Here is an 18687-nt window from a genome sequence, read left to right on the forward strand (position 1 = left end):
CGTACCATCATCATACAATAAACCATACCTAATAGTAATTTTTAGATTATTTCGTACTCTAATGAATTTTTCAGGAATCGAGTTCGTACCGTCATCATACAATAAACCATACCTAATAGTAAATTTTAGATTATTTTGTACTCTAATGAATTTTTCAGGTATGTCCTTCGTGATTAAAATTTTAGAAGTCTCTTACATTGTGAAACCTGAAGTGAAAGTTTTCTGTCTCTGGTTGTAAACATGCTTTACCTCTCTAAGAGAGCAATTCCAATGGTGGGATGTAAACGGAGGGGATGGGTAGTTATTTTAGTACGAAAAAATGGTTAAAAGTTAGTTTGATGGATAATAGGACTCACATTTCTTCAATAGTGAGTTTTATAATAGGAGTTTATAAATGCAACTGCGAATTTACTGCATATAACGTCTACTAAATAAAACACCCAAATTTTATAACAATTTGCAACATGGAACCCAATAAATGTCCATGAACTTGCCAAATTACCTTTCTCTATCCTAAACCTAATTTTTTCCCTAAACTCTAGAATTTTTCTCCCTGTTCTCTCTCCCCCCATACGAAACCCAAAAGGGTTGAACCCAAAAATTGAAATTCTCTCTCTCTCTCTCTCTCTCTCTCTCTCTCTCTCTCTTCGTCAATTTCTTCCTCTTTGTTCTCCTGTTCTCCATCACTCCATATACGTATCTCCCATCACTCCATTTCGAATTTTAGAATTTGAAAATATCGGGACAGAACCTGTTTAAAAATAGAGGAGTGATTATTATCTACAATATTCAAACTCTACGGTTTGAAATTTTGGGAGAATTTCAAGTTTTAGGATATGATATTGTCCTCAAATTTCAAATTCTAGAGTTTAAAATGTTGACATAATTTCAAATTTTAGAATCTGACAATGTCGGGCCAGAATCAAGTTAAAAATGGAGGAGTGATTATTGTCTACAATTTTCGAACTTTAGAGTTTGAAATTTTGGCAGAATTTTGAGTTTTAGAATGTGATATTGTCGTCAATTTTCAAACTCTAGAGTTTGAAATTTTGGCATAATTTCAAGTTTTAGAATCTGACAATATCGGGACAGAACCAGGTTAAAAATGGATGAGAGATGAGTTAACTCTTGCTGTGATTTCAGCTTCGAAACTACAACATCCATGACTACCTCTTCCTTGTCAACTTCCATTTCCATTGCACAGCCTTCCAATCCTCAATCAAAATGCACATTGCTCTCATATGTTGGGTCAAAGACTTCTTCTTTACCAATGGTGGGAGAGGAAGCAATGGAGGTTTCCATTGAGAGTTAGGAGGTGTGAGGTGTGTGTTCGGAGGCAGATGTAGACTTGGTTTATGGTGGGAGGTGGGAGCTCTTGGAGCTTGCTTGTAGTCAACAATGGTGGTAGTGAACATGAAACGGCACTAGAAGCAAGAAGATGGAACCTGGAAGAAGATGAAAGAAAATGGGATTGAAATATGGAGGGAAATGTGGGTTATGGGGTATATGTTTTAGATGTGGTTATATATTTGAGGTTGTATGTAATAAAAGTAGGGATATTTTTGTCCTTTTTTGTAAGGGCATTTTTGTCCGAACATTATTTCCTTAAAAACAAGTTAGATGCAGTAAATTCGCAGTTGCATTTATAAACACCCTTTATAATAGAACCAAAGAGTCTTGTAGTTAACTTTCTCTCTAACTTATTTTCCTCAAATTAATTCAACTACAACTTTTGTTTAAAAATAATATTAATTAAATGACTGCCAAACGAGGAATTTAAAAAAATTAAAAAATAATCTTTTATTTTTAACTTCCATCCTAATTATTTGTCCACCTATTTTTTCGTCCACCTAATTCTTTGTCTACCTAATCTCCTCCACCTAACTTTCTTCCAACCACCAAACCATTGTCGCAATATTTCTATAAATAAACTGTTACAGTCTTCCAACTACTACACAACCATTACACTATTCTCTTCAAACTCTCATCATGAGCAAGACGGATCTTTCTCCGATGAAGAGGGGACTGCAATGGCACAACTCATTATGACCAAGTAGTACCGGAAAATGCAAACAAGACAGAACCAACAAACAAGCCATGTTGGTTCCACAAGTGGTCGAGCTTGGATCCCCAAGACAGAGTTGGTGCGGACAAACGAATCCACGCTCAAAAATTCACTCTACGGCGAAAGCTTGTTTTGCCAACGTTTTCGCATGAGTCAACCCTTGTTTCTGAGGATATTGGCTTAACTCCAGCAACATGACGATTTTTTCGTCCAAAGGCCAGATGCAACTGGAGCTATAGGTTTTTCTGCTATTCAAAAGATAGGTGTCGATCCCACACGTTTAATTGTGGAGTCGGCCCCACACATAGGAGAGATAATTGATTGGGGATTGATCGGTAGGAGTGTCTGTCGACTTATTGTTAACTTTTTCAAGAAAATTATGTCCACTGAATTCATGGTCCTAAATGATAGAATTAAGATTTTGGAGATGTAACTTTACGAGCTGGAGGTGCAATCCCTGTAATCAAATGAGATTCGTACCACTTGGATATGGTGATGGCTGTTTTGGATGAGTGAATATACTTAAAAGCGAGTGCCATTATGTTCATCCCCTTCGTGTGGGTTTCACATTTAGGTCCTACTTGAGTGATCGAAGCCATTTATTTTGTATTGTAAGACCTGGTTTTTAGACAATCCATGAAAATATAAGTTGAATTGCACATTAGTAAGTGTATAATTGAATAGCACTGTCTTGGTTCAAAATTTTAGACCAAGAATTGAATGATTTAATCAAGCATTTATTGATATCTAATTAATTTAATTTTTTTGCAAGAATCCCTAAAAAACGAGCCCTAGGAAATAAATGGTCTGATTGCCCAAATAAGACCCGGCGTGGGCCTCACACAAAGTGGTTTATGAGCATGTAATATTCATTCACTTTTTGAATTGGCGAACAAAATAGCACTTGACCATGTATGCATGAGAATGCAAAAAGTACTTGAAATTGTATGAAAGTCCAAAAAATATGCACAAGCATTTTATCATGACTCTTTGGGTGTCCATATGACTCGTTATCATTATGTTCGCACTCTGAAAATTACTATCTGCCCTCCATAAATGGAGTGCAATAAGCAATTGATTTTCGCACTCCACTTATGTAGCGCAAATAGTAATTTGTGGAGTGCAAAAAAAATGTCTTTAATATAAAGATGCAAAGAGCATCACCAAAATATGCCCTAATCCCGTTTTTAGCCAAACTGGAGGGCCAAGTTTGAAAAAAAGAAACAGCTCCTTCTGCAAAACATAAAATAGATATTTAGGTTGTTTTCCCTCATAAATCATCTTTTGAGTTGTTCTGTCGAATCAATTCCTCAAGATCGTTGGTTTCTTTTGTTTCACCCATTCATCAGGGACTTTGCCCTGATTTTAACAAAGAGTCCCGTTAATAAACGAAAGGATTGATTTCCCAAATTAGTCGGTCAATCTAGCCGTATACCGAGTTATCAAAAAAATATCAGCGTATGCTATTCCATGCGACGGTAGTGTGGATTACAAGCTCATTTGTGGTTGTTATGGTAACGAATTACCGTTTCATTTCCCGTCACAAAGCATCTCATAATTTATGAACCAAGGTACACAACCAGATAATACGTTCACATCCTAATTCAAGTAGGAAAACAACACATTAAAATTTGGGTCTCAAAAACCCTGTGCATGGTCCCCAATAAAATTTCTCTATCTCTCTCCACTCGTTACCTCCCAAACACCTATCTCAACACCCAAACCGAACATAAGTTCTAGCAAGATTGAAGCTCTAAGGTTTTAACCAAAAACTGGAAGCATGGTTCATTCCAGTGAAGCTCGAAACTGGAGTGAGGTGTTTGTTCCACCTTGATAACACTAAAACTCGATCCTGTGAGAACTAGAAGTCGAGCAATAAAATGGAGTTTCAAATTATCATATGTTCCCCACTGTTTTGCCTCAGTTAAACGTCTCCTCAAAAACTGCAGCAAAATCCCCCATAGTCACTAAATCGTGTTTCTACATGACCAAGGTTAGAAAGATATTACACACGCGAACTAAATGCCACCAAGACAGATAACGTTATTCTAAAAATAGTTGCTGGTTGATCTATGAAGTTGGTGCTGCTACTCAAAAGGCCTAGAGAACATAAGATTGTTTTGAAATTTGAATACCATCCCCAAAAATAAGTAATTAACACTTTCTAGGTGCGGCAACTTGGCAACTTGTCAACCATAGCACGCCTCAGATGAGTGAGAACAGAAAAAACTTGTATACATGGTATTGTACAACCTCCAAATACAGATGCTCACTGACGTGAACCAAAACTCTCTTCGTTCCTCCTATCGCATTTTTCTCAGACGAGCATGTTGCACAGCTTGGCTACACCACCTTCGGATCAAAAGCACAGATTTGCAAAACTGGTAATTCATGTGGGAAAGTCTTACCAGGTAGAAAAATCTTTAAATTCCGCAACCGGGGCACCTGATTTCCTTTTCTTTGTTACAGTCGTTGCCTTTGATTCAGTATCAGCAGCCTGTGCACTCCTTGCCTTCAAGTACTTGCCAACACCACCACTTAAGCCTCCAGATTCCATTGCTCCCGTTCCTGGATTGCTGTACCATGATCCAACCTTGTCCTGAGATTTTACAAATGATAAGTCATGATTACCTTCAGGGGAAAATAAAAGAGGAAGCAAAAACTTGTGCTGATCTTAACCAAAGAAGCGCGGACATGTCCCAATGACGCGTTCAATGTTCTTATTATTCTTCAAGTCCATGATGGGGACACATTAGGATGTTAAAATTAAATAACAAAGGTGTTCCCAATGAATTCACGTCCAAATTGTTTGAAAAATGGTGTCCGCTTGCCCGTGTCTGTATATGTGCTTCTTAGAGATTCTAAATCTAAGGGTGAGAGACTAACATTATCTTCCTCCTCAGCAATTTTCTCCTCTTTCTGTTTCTCCTTCTCGTCTTCTTCATCAGGCTCCGTGTAGGGATTGACGAACACAGTTACACCCGTTATCTTAATCTCTTCCTGCAGAGAGAAAAAGGGTAAATAAAGTCAAACAGAGAAATAAGTGAGCACTGTTGGCACAAGGAACTTTACAAGCAAAAATAAGTGACTAACTTTTAACCAATTGTTAACTATGACGTGCATAATAGCTTGACATAAATTGTTGCCACATCCTAACAGCTTAAGCTTTTGACACAATTGTTAACTTAGCATTGTATCAGAGTTCAGGTTGGGTGAGATCTTTGGTTTAAGACTCTTTATTTGCATTTGTTCCTCATTTGCATTCTGCTTATATCCTTCTTGTTTGTTTCGCTCTATCATCCACCGATATCGTGAATCTCCACATGCAACAGCTTAAGCTTTAGGGACAATTGGTAACTTCACACCAATTAATTCAGCACAGGATGGAACTGGGCGAAGACACATTTGTCATTTATTTATAGGCATCAACTTAAATTCTGGTATTGCTGTATGGTGTGAAAGTCATTGATACTGGATTCAGAGGTTTTGGTGAAGTCAGTTACATTACCAACTAAGTCAAAATAACCAATGACATGACTTGATTCAGGTACAACTGGTCTTACTGTCCTCGAGACAGCTGGTTTAGTGCCTATTCAATCAGCTTAAGCACAAAATAGCAGGCAAACACCTTGGCACTCTTTTGCATTATGGTCGCGATTTGCGTTTAAGCATAGGTTGGAATGCAGATCAGAATAATTGAAGAGGGGATTCTAGGAAAAGTCCTATGTGGATGTAAGGGATTTGGTTAAGTGTACATTGATAATAGAAATCGATTGCGGTCAAGATCACTCAGTTAGCAACTTCTAGGGCATAAAACATGTCCCAAAATGATAAAGAACTACCATTTGGGGTATTGGTATATTTGTAATTGTGAAAAAGCAAAATTATAGGACATTGAAATTCTCGGCCTGTTCGCAGGCTTCTGGGGTTTTGAAGGTAACAGTCAATAGTTCAAGTCAAAACCCACAACTGATAATATACGTATACGACGACATACTGCTGTTACATGATAACATCATGATTCCAAAAATCTTCACCACACCCACTTTGAGCAAAATATTCTGGGAAAAAAGGGAAAATGACGGCCAAGGACGTGTTTGATAATTAATACCTTCTAAGGACATTTTCAGTATTAACAAATGTTCTCAAATGTTCTCAGCATGTCCTTGACGGGTATTAATTATCAAAACACGTCCTGGGCCGTCATTTTCCCGGGAAAAAACATCACCCAGATCCTTGTTGCCCCCTTCTCCTCTAGCACAGAGTGTGGAAAAAAGGCTAATCTAAGAATATCAGAAGTTTATGTCCATGAAGCACACGTCCATCGTATCCAAAATCGTACAAAATACCTTTTAATCCTTCAATCGAACCTGAGACAACTTATACATGTAGCTCCCATCATATCTTTTTCACTGTCTTTGGGGGGAAAGTGGAGTGGAAGACTAAGGCGTCTGAACTCGATACGGATTATTCTGAACTTTTCATCACTTTTAGACATTCCTCCAATAAATGAGAATCAGGAAGATAACTAGAAGATACAGAAGAGAAAAAAGACAACTACATTCTTATGGCCTTAGCAAAAAGCAATCATGCAGAATTGGTCCCGATAACCCAGGAAACAAGTAATTATGGACTTTTCACACAGAAGTGTCCTCCCTCAAATAATGACCACCCTTCCAAAAATGGATTGAGCCAAAAAATACACTTGGTGTACTTCAAAATTTAGCATGTCTGCCCGTTACATTGTGTCAGTGCGTATAAATTCAGATATGTAAGAGTTTCCATCAATCATTAAATAGACCTTTTGGGAAGCAGCAGCCCAACATACGTAACAGTTCAGGCATAATGGTTCTAAAAGAAGAAGCTGGAAATTGTAACTCACCAGAGGCCGGTCATCATCGTCGACGGGAACCTTTTCCATAGCTGAAAGGGTCAACAAACCACCAACAACTCCACCAAAAACTGTATGCTTGAAGTTCAAATGAGTAGCAGATTTGTATAGAATGAAAAACTGTGAACTGTTCGTGTGGGGCCCACTATTTGCCATGCTAACAACACCCCTCCCCGAATGAAGCAACCTTGAGTCCACTTCATCTTTGAAAGGTTTCCCCCATATGGATTCACCTCCTTTCCCAGTTCCAGTTGGATCACCGCCTTGAATCATAAAATTCCTAAATGGAAAGAGGGTATGAACCTCAAAAGTACAACACACCAAGAAAAAGTTAAAGAAGACAAAAATTGCTAAGCACAATACCGTATGTTTCTATGAAAAGCTACTCCGTTGTAATAGCCTCGTTCACACAGAGTGATGAAGTTCTCACATGCCCTAGGGGTTATATCACAGTGCAGCTCGATGTTCAAATCACCATGTGTGGTATGCAGCTGAATGTACCCTTTCTTCTTGGGATTTTTCTCAGCCATAATATATTCAAAGTCATTTTTTGTGACAGGATCATAAGAGGTTGACGTAAAGGATCGTGAAGCAGCACCTGTGGTATAACGGCTCTTTACCTGGAAAAGTCATGATCACAAAAGACATTAAAACCAACCATAGCATGTACTACTATGTGATGCTATCACTCATTGTCCCAGACTCCCATGATGGTAAATTCTGCAACAAGAGACTAAATAACACAAAGCCCAGGTAAATTCTGCTAAAAGAAATTAAATTCTAAAATCTGTTAATATCATGCATGCCTTGTCACCCTAAGCCTAGGTGATTGCTGCTAAGTACTAATGCAACTCAAAGCCTACAAACACAAGTTTCACACTAATGTACTCAAGTATGTGATACTACAAAGGCTCTTTTTTTGACAAGTAAAGCTTTCTCAGGTAAAAAAAAAAAAAAGCACTAGAAAGGGGACTTACTCCTATATGCTCAGTGAATCAAATGTTGGATTGTAAACCAAATGTTGGGCTGAAGGCTACTGCATCCAGGTTTGGGTTGTAAAACCGCTCATGATTTGATGTTGAAGATTTCAACTAGCAAGAATGCCCATGGTTATTTGTCCAAGAGGATAATCGTTCTTTGGTGTATCTTGTCTTCAAGGCATTACCATATTGTGTTTATGGCTTATTATTACAATAGAGTTGGATTGATTAGTATATTACACAATTGTCCTGGTACAGTGTTAGTTGAACATTTATTCAAAAGTTTGACCTAATTACCCGTCACTAGGCTCAAACATGTCTGCCTTTACGAACCCCTTTTGGTTAGTAGTCCCACATCGGTTCCAAGCACTCCCCCACTGCAATCCATATCTTTGAGGACAGATCCTGACACAAGATTAGAATTCTAGCTCTTCAAGAGTATCTCACTAATGGCTCGGGGGGAGAGGGGGGTGGTGGGGTTGTTGTAGGAGGCATTATTCACCCCGACCTAAGCTCTATAGGATAGGCCCAACTCTGTATATTCCATTTACTATATTAGTTCCCAGTTATTTTCAAGTTGAATCACATACAGGCAAAGCTAGGACTAGTCAAAATAACGCAAGGAAAATGTTTTTTGCACTCCACTTTCTTATAAATACCCTCCAAAAATTGTCTTTTTGGTTTGTGATGTGTGTAGGAGTGTAACGGAAAACCGGACTGAACCGGCGGTTTTTTCTCCTTTTTGCTATCCCGGTTCAGTCTGGGTTTAAGTTTTCCCCAAATCTTGAAATCGGGTCAGTTTCCGGTTATTGTGATTGCTGCTAAGATTAAAGCGATCCACACCATTGGTGGCAATGGCGACCTCCTCTCTCTCACTCCATTGCTGAGTGAGTCTCTCTCTCTCTCTGTGTGCATATGTATGCATATTGAGTAGTTGTTCTCATTATTTCGCAGCTTTTGGATGGAAGTGAAGGAATCTGTTTATCTTTCGATTAGGGCTTGTGATTGCAGATTCTCCCCACCTGTTGACAACCACCGGGACCACGACAACCACCGCATGTGAATGGAAACCGACCAAACCGGACCGAAACAGGCTGAACCGATTGAAACCGGACCGGTCTGGTTTCGACCGGTTCCGGTGTACAGATCTCCAAACCAAATAATTCGGTTTGGTCCCAAAAATAGCTCATAACCGGACTGGACAGGTTACACCTCTAGTTGTGTAATTTCAAGCACTAAAAAACAAAATTTGGAGCGCATTTATAAGAAAGTGGAGTGCCAAGATCATTACCCATACCGTAATACCAAATACATAGTTATCAGAATTTGCAGTATAATACAGGATTTGTGCATAAACTGATTTCTAGTCTACGAGAATAACAATTTTGGTGATGAATCTTATGATCCACATTGTCCTTCACGGTCTTGATTCACGATTTAGGAGTCCTGTGCTTCTTCAAACTTTCAACTTCGACAAATTTCGAAACACTTTTCACCTTTTTTTTTGCGTGGAAAAATAAAGGCAAAATACAACTTCTAAGCGTATTCAATGTGGAAATACCAATGCCTTTTCTAATCATTTGGTGACGAAGATTTAATAGGACTCACGCCGACTGTATATGTTCTTAGCTATTCTTCCTCCCATGTTTTTTAAAAAATATTTTTATCTAATACGGATCAAAATAACTCGTAGCAAAGAATTATCTATGTTTTTGGATCAAATAAACCTAGTTTGATATGATGTGTCAGATTAATTGGAATCGACTGTTCACCTTTGGTGGTCCACTGGTATTAAGTGACAGATATTCATTAATAACAAACAATCATAAGACAGAAATCATAAGCATGCTACGTGCATATGAGAGACCTCTAGTTTTTCTTTTTCGAAGTGGAAAGACCTCTAGTTAGAAAACCAACCATTTTTGCATTCACTGGTGTCCTCTCACCAGCCATGTGCATAGCAATCCGAGCAGCAGTTTTGTCACTCGATGCAGATTTTGCAGCTGCAGCACTTCTTCCATGCACTGAAGCAGAAGCAGCATCTACAATACTGTAAGACTGTTTAGGTGTGGCCTCTCCATTAGAATCATCTTTAATACGCGATCTTGCTGCTAATATGGCAGTAAGAGCGGCAGCTCTTTCATTTTGTGCCTTGTTTCCTCCTCCCCCATGCAATGCAATTTCCTTTCCATTCTCAGTTCCGAGTTCCTTCAGCATTTGTTTGATATCACCAGAAATGTTTATGTTGTAGGTTGGATCTGACTTCATTTTCTCTAGCTCTATTAAAGAGAAACTAAAAAGAGTCATGATTATGAGAAAATATAAGAAATTAACACCAACAAAAGAAAGAAGAGTTTTACAGCTGAATTGACAAAAAGATTGCGGCTAATAACTCACCTTCATCATCGAGTTTCAAACTATTTTTAACATGATCGAAATCCACGAGAACTTTGGTGTCAAGTGCATGGGGATTCTGCAGAGCATAAGAAAAAATCGAAGGACAATGTCATCAGATCCTCCTGGTGTCAAGTGCGCAAGTACAGAATCACAACACGGCAAAATAAGAGACTGCGTCACAAAATTTCTAATTACCTGAATTGTTATAAGATCTCCTCTGGCGAATGGTTCGTCAGTGAGAAGCTCCTTCCAGTTCTTCGTTTTAATGTTCAATTCTTTGATTGCCTATTTCCAAAATCAAATGGATAAGGTATAAAGCATGGTAAAGATCACACACAGAAATGACAAGAATGCTAACATTGGAGATTAATTAAGAATCAAACCTCATAGCAGAACACGTTTCCTGTAGTCTTCACAGCTACTATGTGCGTAAATTCAGTGAAAACTTTGTTCAATACTGGGCAATGGTACTCGCCTGCAGAAAAATAAAGACAAGTCCCGTGCAATTAATTACACCAACAAGAACACCAGGTGTCCTTGGGCTAAAGCCCAAGACCACAAAAACATAAGGTAGAAGGTGCCATCATAACATCATCATCTTTTATTTAACTTATATAACAGCAAGAGTACAATTAATGCAAAATAAGCAATAACTAGGAAGAAGGAACTATAAGCCAAAAGCCTGCCATTGAAGCTCACATTGTCGACACCTCTTATATGTCAGTCAGTGATTTCTCCTATGTGCAAAGAAGGGTAGACAGTCTCATCTCTTTCCTCACAGTGGCGGATCGAACTTCGATCATGTAAGGAGAGCGGATACAGTTGGTTTCAACAGTCATTCTGCGAACCTGACAGCTATCACTTTCTAATTTAAAATATCTTCTCTCTAGACGTTAGAATTTCATGGCATCAATATCACTACCAACCAGGAGACAGAGCTTTCTGCTTTCTCCTTTTGCAGCACACCCCGTCCTTCCTACAGAAAATGAGATCATAAAGCCACCGAGAGACCGTTTCTTAGTCGGTTCCATCATCAAAACACAGAAAACTGATGTGGTCCTTAGTGTCCTAATTTATAGGCAAAGAACTTACCAAGGTGACACTTTCCCCACACCATATAATGTTTAAGCTCCAAAGAAAACATATAACAAGCTCGAAATTCTCACGCATCAGCACAAAAGCTACAGTCCTACAAACCTGGCCTTGACAGACAACCATGAACCACTCCGCTGGTCTTTAATAAGTAAAAAAGTCTACTTCCAAATGCAACTTTAACTTTAATTTCAATATACTACTGGCATATTTGCTATATCGGAGTAACCTCATCATGAGAAACATTAAATAAAAAGCCCCTACGTTAACAGGTCACAAGCTAGTCCATGCTCTTCTACCCAAGCTCTAAGAACATGAGATTAGGTAAAGAATATAGTTGGCAAATATACCGGATCATCTACAATGTTGACAGCATGCCAACATCATAGATGATAGTTTATTGCGGAATCATTTCAACATACCCCACTCCAGAACTGTGAATCAAACTTTGTTAAAGCAACTACCCAACCTATATCATATCTACATGCAACAGTTTCTCTGAGAGCACAATATAACAAATTCACCTTCTTGACTGGGGAAAGAAGGAAAAAAATGCTTGTATGTACAATAAGAGCACAAGAATAAAACTGAAAAAGCACGCTTTAACACATCATCCCAAACAAGTTTAGTACACTTCTCAATAGTTCTCATGCACAATCAAATGGATGAGAAGCCATATCCCATAGAAATATAGCATCATGATTTCATCTGTCTCACTTAAGTGCTACAAATATAAGGCATGGTCTTCTTGGCATCTTTCCTCGGAGAATAACCAATCCACTTCCAAAAGAAGCTTATTAAATGAAAAAAAATCTTTTTCGTTATCATGTGTTCCACCGCATATTCAACCTCGAACTTGGGTAGACATTGTAGATAATGCTGATACAATGGGGCGGTAGCACAACCCAATGGGAAGTATCACAGTAAGATAGGGACCACAACATGGTTCATTAGAAGAAGACTAAGGGCATCCCATTCCCGCCCACTTAATCTCATTTGCGGTTTTTCAGTTGTTGGTGACACCACTTCCATTGCGCTCAATACTTAATCCAAAGTTAGTGCTGCAGTTTCACGTTTTCCAGTAGTTGCATTTGGCTGCTGCCATGTTCGACTGGACATTTAGTTCCAAAAAACTTAACTTATGACTCAACTGATACTAGTCAAAAATCTCACCTTCGGAATTCTTGTGAAAATTAAGGGTGATAAGATCGTCTTGCTTGAGCGGAGCTCCCGTAACTGGATGTTTACCGTACTTGATTATATAGGGGATTATGCTCCTGCACCCAAATTTACCCCAAAGAGGACAGCCATCAGCACTTCAATTGAACATCAAACAATTTGCTCAAAACAGAAGACTAACAAAAACAAAACACTAATAACGGAAGAACAAAAGTATTGAGTTGCAGGTCACCAACATTAGTTCGAAGACGCTGCCATCCACAGTGCACACGGGGACCTCAAACGGTGTGAATGTGAGACTGCATTGGAATTTTCACATACAGAGACGGTTCAATTCAGAAGCACATACAAACACGTGGATAGTTAAACTATTTACCAACTTGAAGATGAAAATACTTAGTACAGTGAGACACGTATGCAGTGGCAGACTTAGGATCCAAAGATCCGTTCCTAGTTGAGGCCGAAAAACGTGTATTTCTACACCAAGAACAAAATATTTATTCCGTAAGTGTATATCGCTACTTGCTAGGTCCAAGAAAGAGACTAGATTATGTGCATACATGTAGCCACAATTTAACTTTAGGGAAAATGACGGCCCAGGACGTATTTTGATAATTAATACCCACCAATGACACGCTGAGAACATTTGTTAATGCTGAAAATGTCCTTGGCGGGTATTAATTATCAAAAATGTCCTTAGCCGTCATTTTCCCTTAACTTTATACAAGTGAAGTTACCAAAAATAGAGAAGAACAATTTGTTGTCATACAAGGACCTTCCAGGAGCCAGTTGCCCAGTTTGCCACTTACTCCTATGAAGTAACGCAATAAACTGGCTAATTATTTGCTACATACAGACGAAGGGGAATGACACACAGTAGCCCCCCGCTTACTCCATATCATAATAGTATAATACATTTCAATACCTCACTCTGCGGTTGCGTTAGAATCTAATGAGTATGACTTCTACAAATTAACACACATAATCCTTCACAATGGCCTGCACACGCACGCGCATTATGCTACTCAGGTTCAGCCCATTATGCTACTCAGGTTCAGCCCCTGTATGTATGTATGTATCACAGACGTACATATACGGAGAGAAGAGAAAGATAAGTTACGCGCAGCAATAGAAGGGGAGGCGTTTGAAAGGGGTGCCGAGTTCTTTGGACTTGGCGCCGCCCCACTCGGTGGCCCACTCCGTCTTGGTGATGAACATTCGATCTTTGCTGTGCTGTTTCTTCCCCATCTTCCTTCGAATTAAATTCTAGGGTTCCGGCGAGTCGTACGAATCAAAGGAAATACAAGCTGGCTGTTACTCTGCGCCTGCCGAGGTGCCGTTGAAGTTCGTCGGGCCGTGCTGCGTCGGAATTCAATTGTTCTATGATTGCCGTAACTCGATCGCCGTGTATTCGGTCGACTGATTCTCTGACCTCCGTTGCCCCAACCGCCTCCCTAACAGAAACAGCAAACGCTACGCGCACAATTTTAAAACACAAAAAACTAACAACTACGGAGTCTAGAGCAGGGTCGGCATCTATGCTGTCGCTCAAAACGACAGTGTTTTGGCACAACATACCACTCCCTCTTTGGCCTTGTTCTGGGGCTCAAATAAGTGGGCAATATGATTAAAATCATTTAATGACTTTTTTTGGGTCCTATTTTGGATTCCACCAAGATAATTCAAACTGTTTATTATTTTAAAAATATTTATTGTCAGTTTTTGTAAAAAAATTAGTTCAATCCGATACTAAAAACGGTCTGAAATACCCACTGGAATATTGGATTGAACTAATTTTTTGGAGGAATCAATAAAAAAAATATTAAAATAAGGGAAAATGACGGCCCAGGACATGTTTTGATAATTAATACCCGCTAAGGACATGCTGAGAACATTTGTTAAAGCTGAAAATGTCATTGGCGGGTATTAATTATCAAAACACGTCCTTGCCGTCATTTTCCCTAAAAATAATGAACGGTTTAAATAATCTTTTGGCCCACCTAATTTTAGATTAATGACTTATTGATTTTTGAATGGCCCCATAAAGATGATTTAAGCCCCTCATATTTATGGATTTCTGTGAAAAATTAGCTAAATCCGAGGTTTGATTTTATGCTCTCTGGCCCATTTATTGAGCACCAAACAAGGCCCAAGGGGGAGTGGTTTGTTGTGCCAAAACACTGCCGTTTTGAACAGTCAACATATACGTCGACCCTGCCTCTCAGCAAGGCTCAAATTCGATTGGGAGAGTGGGCATAAGAAAGCAATAAGTGCTTGACTATCGCATGTTCAAATCTCACGGAGACCAACCATCCCAAACCTTGGGGCCATTGGGGTCCTGAGGGATACTGTAGGGCAAGGCGCCCTACAATCCCTATAGGGCAGATTCGGGCCGTCCATCTCGGCAATAAACGACTTGAATTCTAATCCGATCAATGGATGATCCAAATCTATAGGAGCTTGGATTAAATTCGAGTCGTTCGTATTGAAAGGAACGACCACATCGACCGCCCTACAGGATTTTTCCGTTCCATTAGAGTTATGTTCCATCGTTACTTTCAGGACTTCAGAATTAGTCGAAATGCGTGCAAGCTGATTCGAATATCCGATTATCAAAAAAAGAAAAGTTCAATAGGTTCACGTCCATCGAATGGTCAGACATTACATAAACTTTTTTTTTATTTACGTAAACTTTCTGGTAACAGAAATCAATCATCGATGATTGCTTTTATGGGGAAGTCATTATATGTAGTGATTTTTTTTAAATTTTTCGTCAAATTATTGAGAATTACTACTACTTAATTCAGTAATTGTAATGACATTAAATGAAAGAGCATGAAAGTAACAATTGAATTTTAAGAAAAATAAACTTTTTTTTTATATCTTTGAGGTATTCATGAGGAAATGATGGACCGGTCCTAATTTTGGATTTGTTAGCCCACCAGGTCCTATGAGGTACAAGTGCAATGGCCATTAAGTCCTATGTGTGTGATTTTACTTTTTTATCCCACTTGAAATAGCAACAAAGGCTGGGCAGCATCATTTAGGGTTTCGCCGCCCATCTCTCTCTCTCTCTCTCTCTAGTCACTGCCGCCGCCCTTCCTTCCACCACTGTCGCCCTACTACTCCCTCCACTGCCTCATGGAGATCAGCCGCCCCTTCCACGACGTCCGCCACTTCCACTCCGACCACCACACCCACACCCGCAACCTCAGGCGCTTCAACGTCGGCGAGGACTGCCCTGTCTTCTACGACCTCTTCCCCTTCTAACAGGCTCTTGCCACCCTTCCCTCTCGCTCCCTCCCGCTTGTCACCAACGACGGCGGCGCCACCATCACCAATGACGCCCTCCCGCGCCCTCCTACCTGTCACCAACGACGACGATGGATCCTCTCCACCGCCCTTCCCGGATCGAAGTCCTCCAGCCCGTCGCCAAGATCCTCGTTAAGCTGTCCCGTCGGCGCCACCGTCAAGCTCAACCCCCAAGACGCCGACATCGTCGGCTCATCCCCACCGCCTGACTCCTTCGCGAGAGCAGTCAGAAACCGCATCCGCCATCATCGTTGTCTCTGGATTCATCGACGGGACCAAGCAGGACGATGACCGGATTGGAGGATATGTTCGGGTATCAAATTTTTACCAATTAACACTGTTAATTGTGTTTTTAAATTAAAATTAACACTGTTAATTATTGTGTGAATTTAGATAGAAATTAGGACTAACACTGTTAATTGTGGTGTGAATTTAGATGGAAATTTACACTGTTAATTTAGACAAAATTTAACACTGTTAATTGTGGGGTGGTGGCGATGGTGGTGATGGTGGAGTGGTGGTGGTGGTCATTGTGGTGGCGGTGATAGTGGTGACGACGTTGTTGTTGTGGTGGTGGTGGCGGTGGTGGCGGCGGCGGCTTAGTGATGGTGGTGGAGTAGTGCTAGTGGTGGTGGAGGAGGTTGTATGGGTTGAAGGGTATTTTTGGAAGAAATTAATGGACATGACTTAGTCAGCTATGAGCTTCTTTTAAAATTAGCGGACATGATCTATTGGAACATTGTCCACCTACATAGGGCCAGCCGGGAAGATATTGGTATTCATTTGAACGCGTGGGCTGCATTCAGGTTTGAGCCCAATGCCATTCCCAAGCCCAGATGGCCTCTGAGTTTTTTTATCGATTTATTCGTTTCCACATAACTATTTGCCAAAACAAACGTTTTTTCAAACTATTTTTAAAAATACTTCAAAACGCACATTCCATGTGCGTCATGCATATGAGATGTGCGTTATCCGGGCTAACATATGTGAGCCAGACCAGCTGGATATCCAGCGTGTATCACGCATACCCAATATGCGTGATGCATATTCCATAGGCGTTAGGGTTTAAATCAGATTGCAAAAGTGTATGCGAGATGCATACACTTTACTGTCTTTCCTCTCCCTCTCCATTCCCGCGATCTACATTCACTGTATTTTCCGTTTGTCGTCGTACTCTCCGTTCGCCGCCGTTCGTCGTTCTCTCCGATCTTCGTCACTGTTCGTCATTTTCTCCTCCCTCCCTCTCACTGTAAGTCCCCCCCCCGCCCCCTCTCTCCTTCCTTCTCTCTCTCTCTCCCCCTCCCCCCTCTGTAGGTATGTATAAATGTATCGTTCATTAATATACTTGGATTGAAGTCTCCACTAAATTTAATGCAATCACATGGCTTGATCAAGGCTAGAGATTTTTCTGTTTTGGTAATTCGGTATTAGGATAGGTTTCAATTTATTTGATGTTTGTCATTCAGAAGTTTTAGTAAGTGAACACTGTTGCTCCTAACTATTAGTGCTTTATTAGTTGCTGTAATTGGAAACTATTTGAACACTTAAAGATGGTGTAGACCGTACACTAAGATGCTTTGATCTTTGCAACAAATTTTACTGTGCAATGGGGTTAAGCATAGGGTATGATGCATGGTTGGACTAAAAGTATGGCCCTGGAGAGTGAGATTTGCAGATATGGGTTCATTTAGTTGACAATGGCCTCGGTCAAATTTCAGCAATCTAAATAGTATTTTGGTTTTTTTTTTCAGAGCAGTTCTACTGCTTTCCAAAATATGAAATTGCATGGCTTTCGGTTCTATAGCATAGAGATGTCCACACTAAAATATCGGTAGAACATCATTTGGTGCCAACTATTACAAAAGGAAAAAAATTGAACGTCAACGTATTTCAACAAAGACTTGTCCTAATTAAAAATTGAACATCAACGTATGTATTTGTATGTATATAGTATATATATATATATGTATGTATCTATATATATGTATGTATATGTATCTATATATATGTATGTATGTATGTTTGTGTAGAGGGTATTTTTGTAATTGTGTAGATGAAGGCTATACTCACTAATGAAGACTGGAAACATATTTTTCATGGCTGGACTTTTCATACTGTAAAATAATAATTTTCGTACTTGCAGGTTATATCATGGATGACTCTAGTATTGATCCGGGGCCTACCGATGGCTCCTTACTTGTGTTACAGAAATAGCACCGTTCTTGTGCTGTATGGGAAGGCCATGTAAGTAGCCATTATCTTAGAACTTATTATGTCTTATAACACGAATTTGTTTTAATGAATTTGGAGTATTCATAAAACTAAAGCATAAGTTACAATGTTATTCAAGGGAATTCTAAAGTTGAAAATGACACGTTGATCTGTCGTCACAATGATAACAATTTACGACATTTGGGGCGGCCTTCACCCTGCATTGTTGAGTTGATATACCAAGCTGGTTTTGGTGGAATTTTAGAGATGCCGTTTATAACTTTGGACCGTGCTTCATCACCGCACTCATTGAGCGTCGGCGGCCAGAGACTCACACATTCTATTTACGTTCAGGCAAGTCCACAGTAACCCCACAGGATGTGGATATAATTACCAATCTCTTAGTTGATGGTAGACTGGTTACTGGGGACTCAAGATTTGACAAAAAGAAGAAAAAAGAGTTATGCAAGCGTCTACTAGGGTTGGATCCATCAGGAGAAGTTATGAGTGGGTTTAAGGTTAGTTTGAAATGATTGCGTGATAACTTTGACGGAAAGGTC

The 18687-nt window shown here is 39.6% G+C and overlaps 1 protein-coding gene across 1 annotated transcript; it reads right to left on the minus strand.

Annotated features, from left to right (window-relative positions):
• Positions 1-4084: 4084 nt before the first annotated feature.
• LOC131303528 (peptidyl-prolyl cis-trans isomerase CYP65) lies at positions 4085-14184 on the minus strand. Its single transcript, XM_058330424.1, has 11 exons — positions 13725-14184; positions 12841-12903; positions 12599-12702; positions 10717-10808; positions 10529-10618; positions 10334-10409; positions 9854-10215; positions 7320-7576; positions 6948-7236; positions 4952-5065; positions 4085-4664 (listed from the first exon to the last, which is right to left on the minus strand). The coding sequence occupies exons 1-11, from the start codon at positions 13850-13852 to the stop codon at positions 4470-4472; spliced, it is 1770 nt and encodes a 589-aa protein (XP_058186407.1). The 5' UTR covers positions 13853-14184; the 3' UTR covers positions 4085-4469.
• Positions 14185-18687: the final 4503 nt, after the last annotated feature.

The sequence above is a fragment of the Rhododendron vialii genome, chromosome 10a, assembly GCF_030253575.1.
Source record: "Rhododendron vialii isolate Sample 1 chromosome 10a, ASM3025357v1".
In the NCBI taxonomy this organism is placed as follows: Eukaryota; Viridiplantae; Streptophyta; class Magnoliopsida; order Ericales; family Ericaceae; genus Rhododendron; species Rhododendron vialii.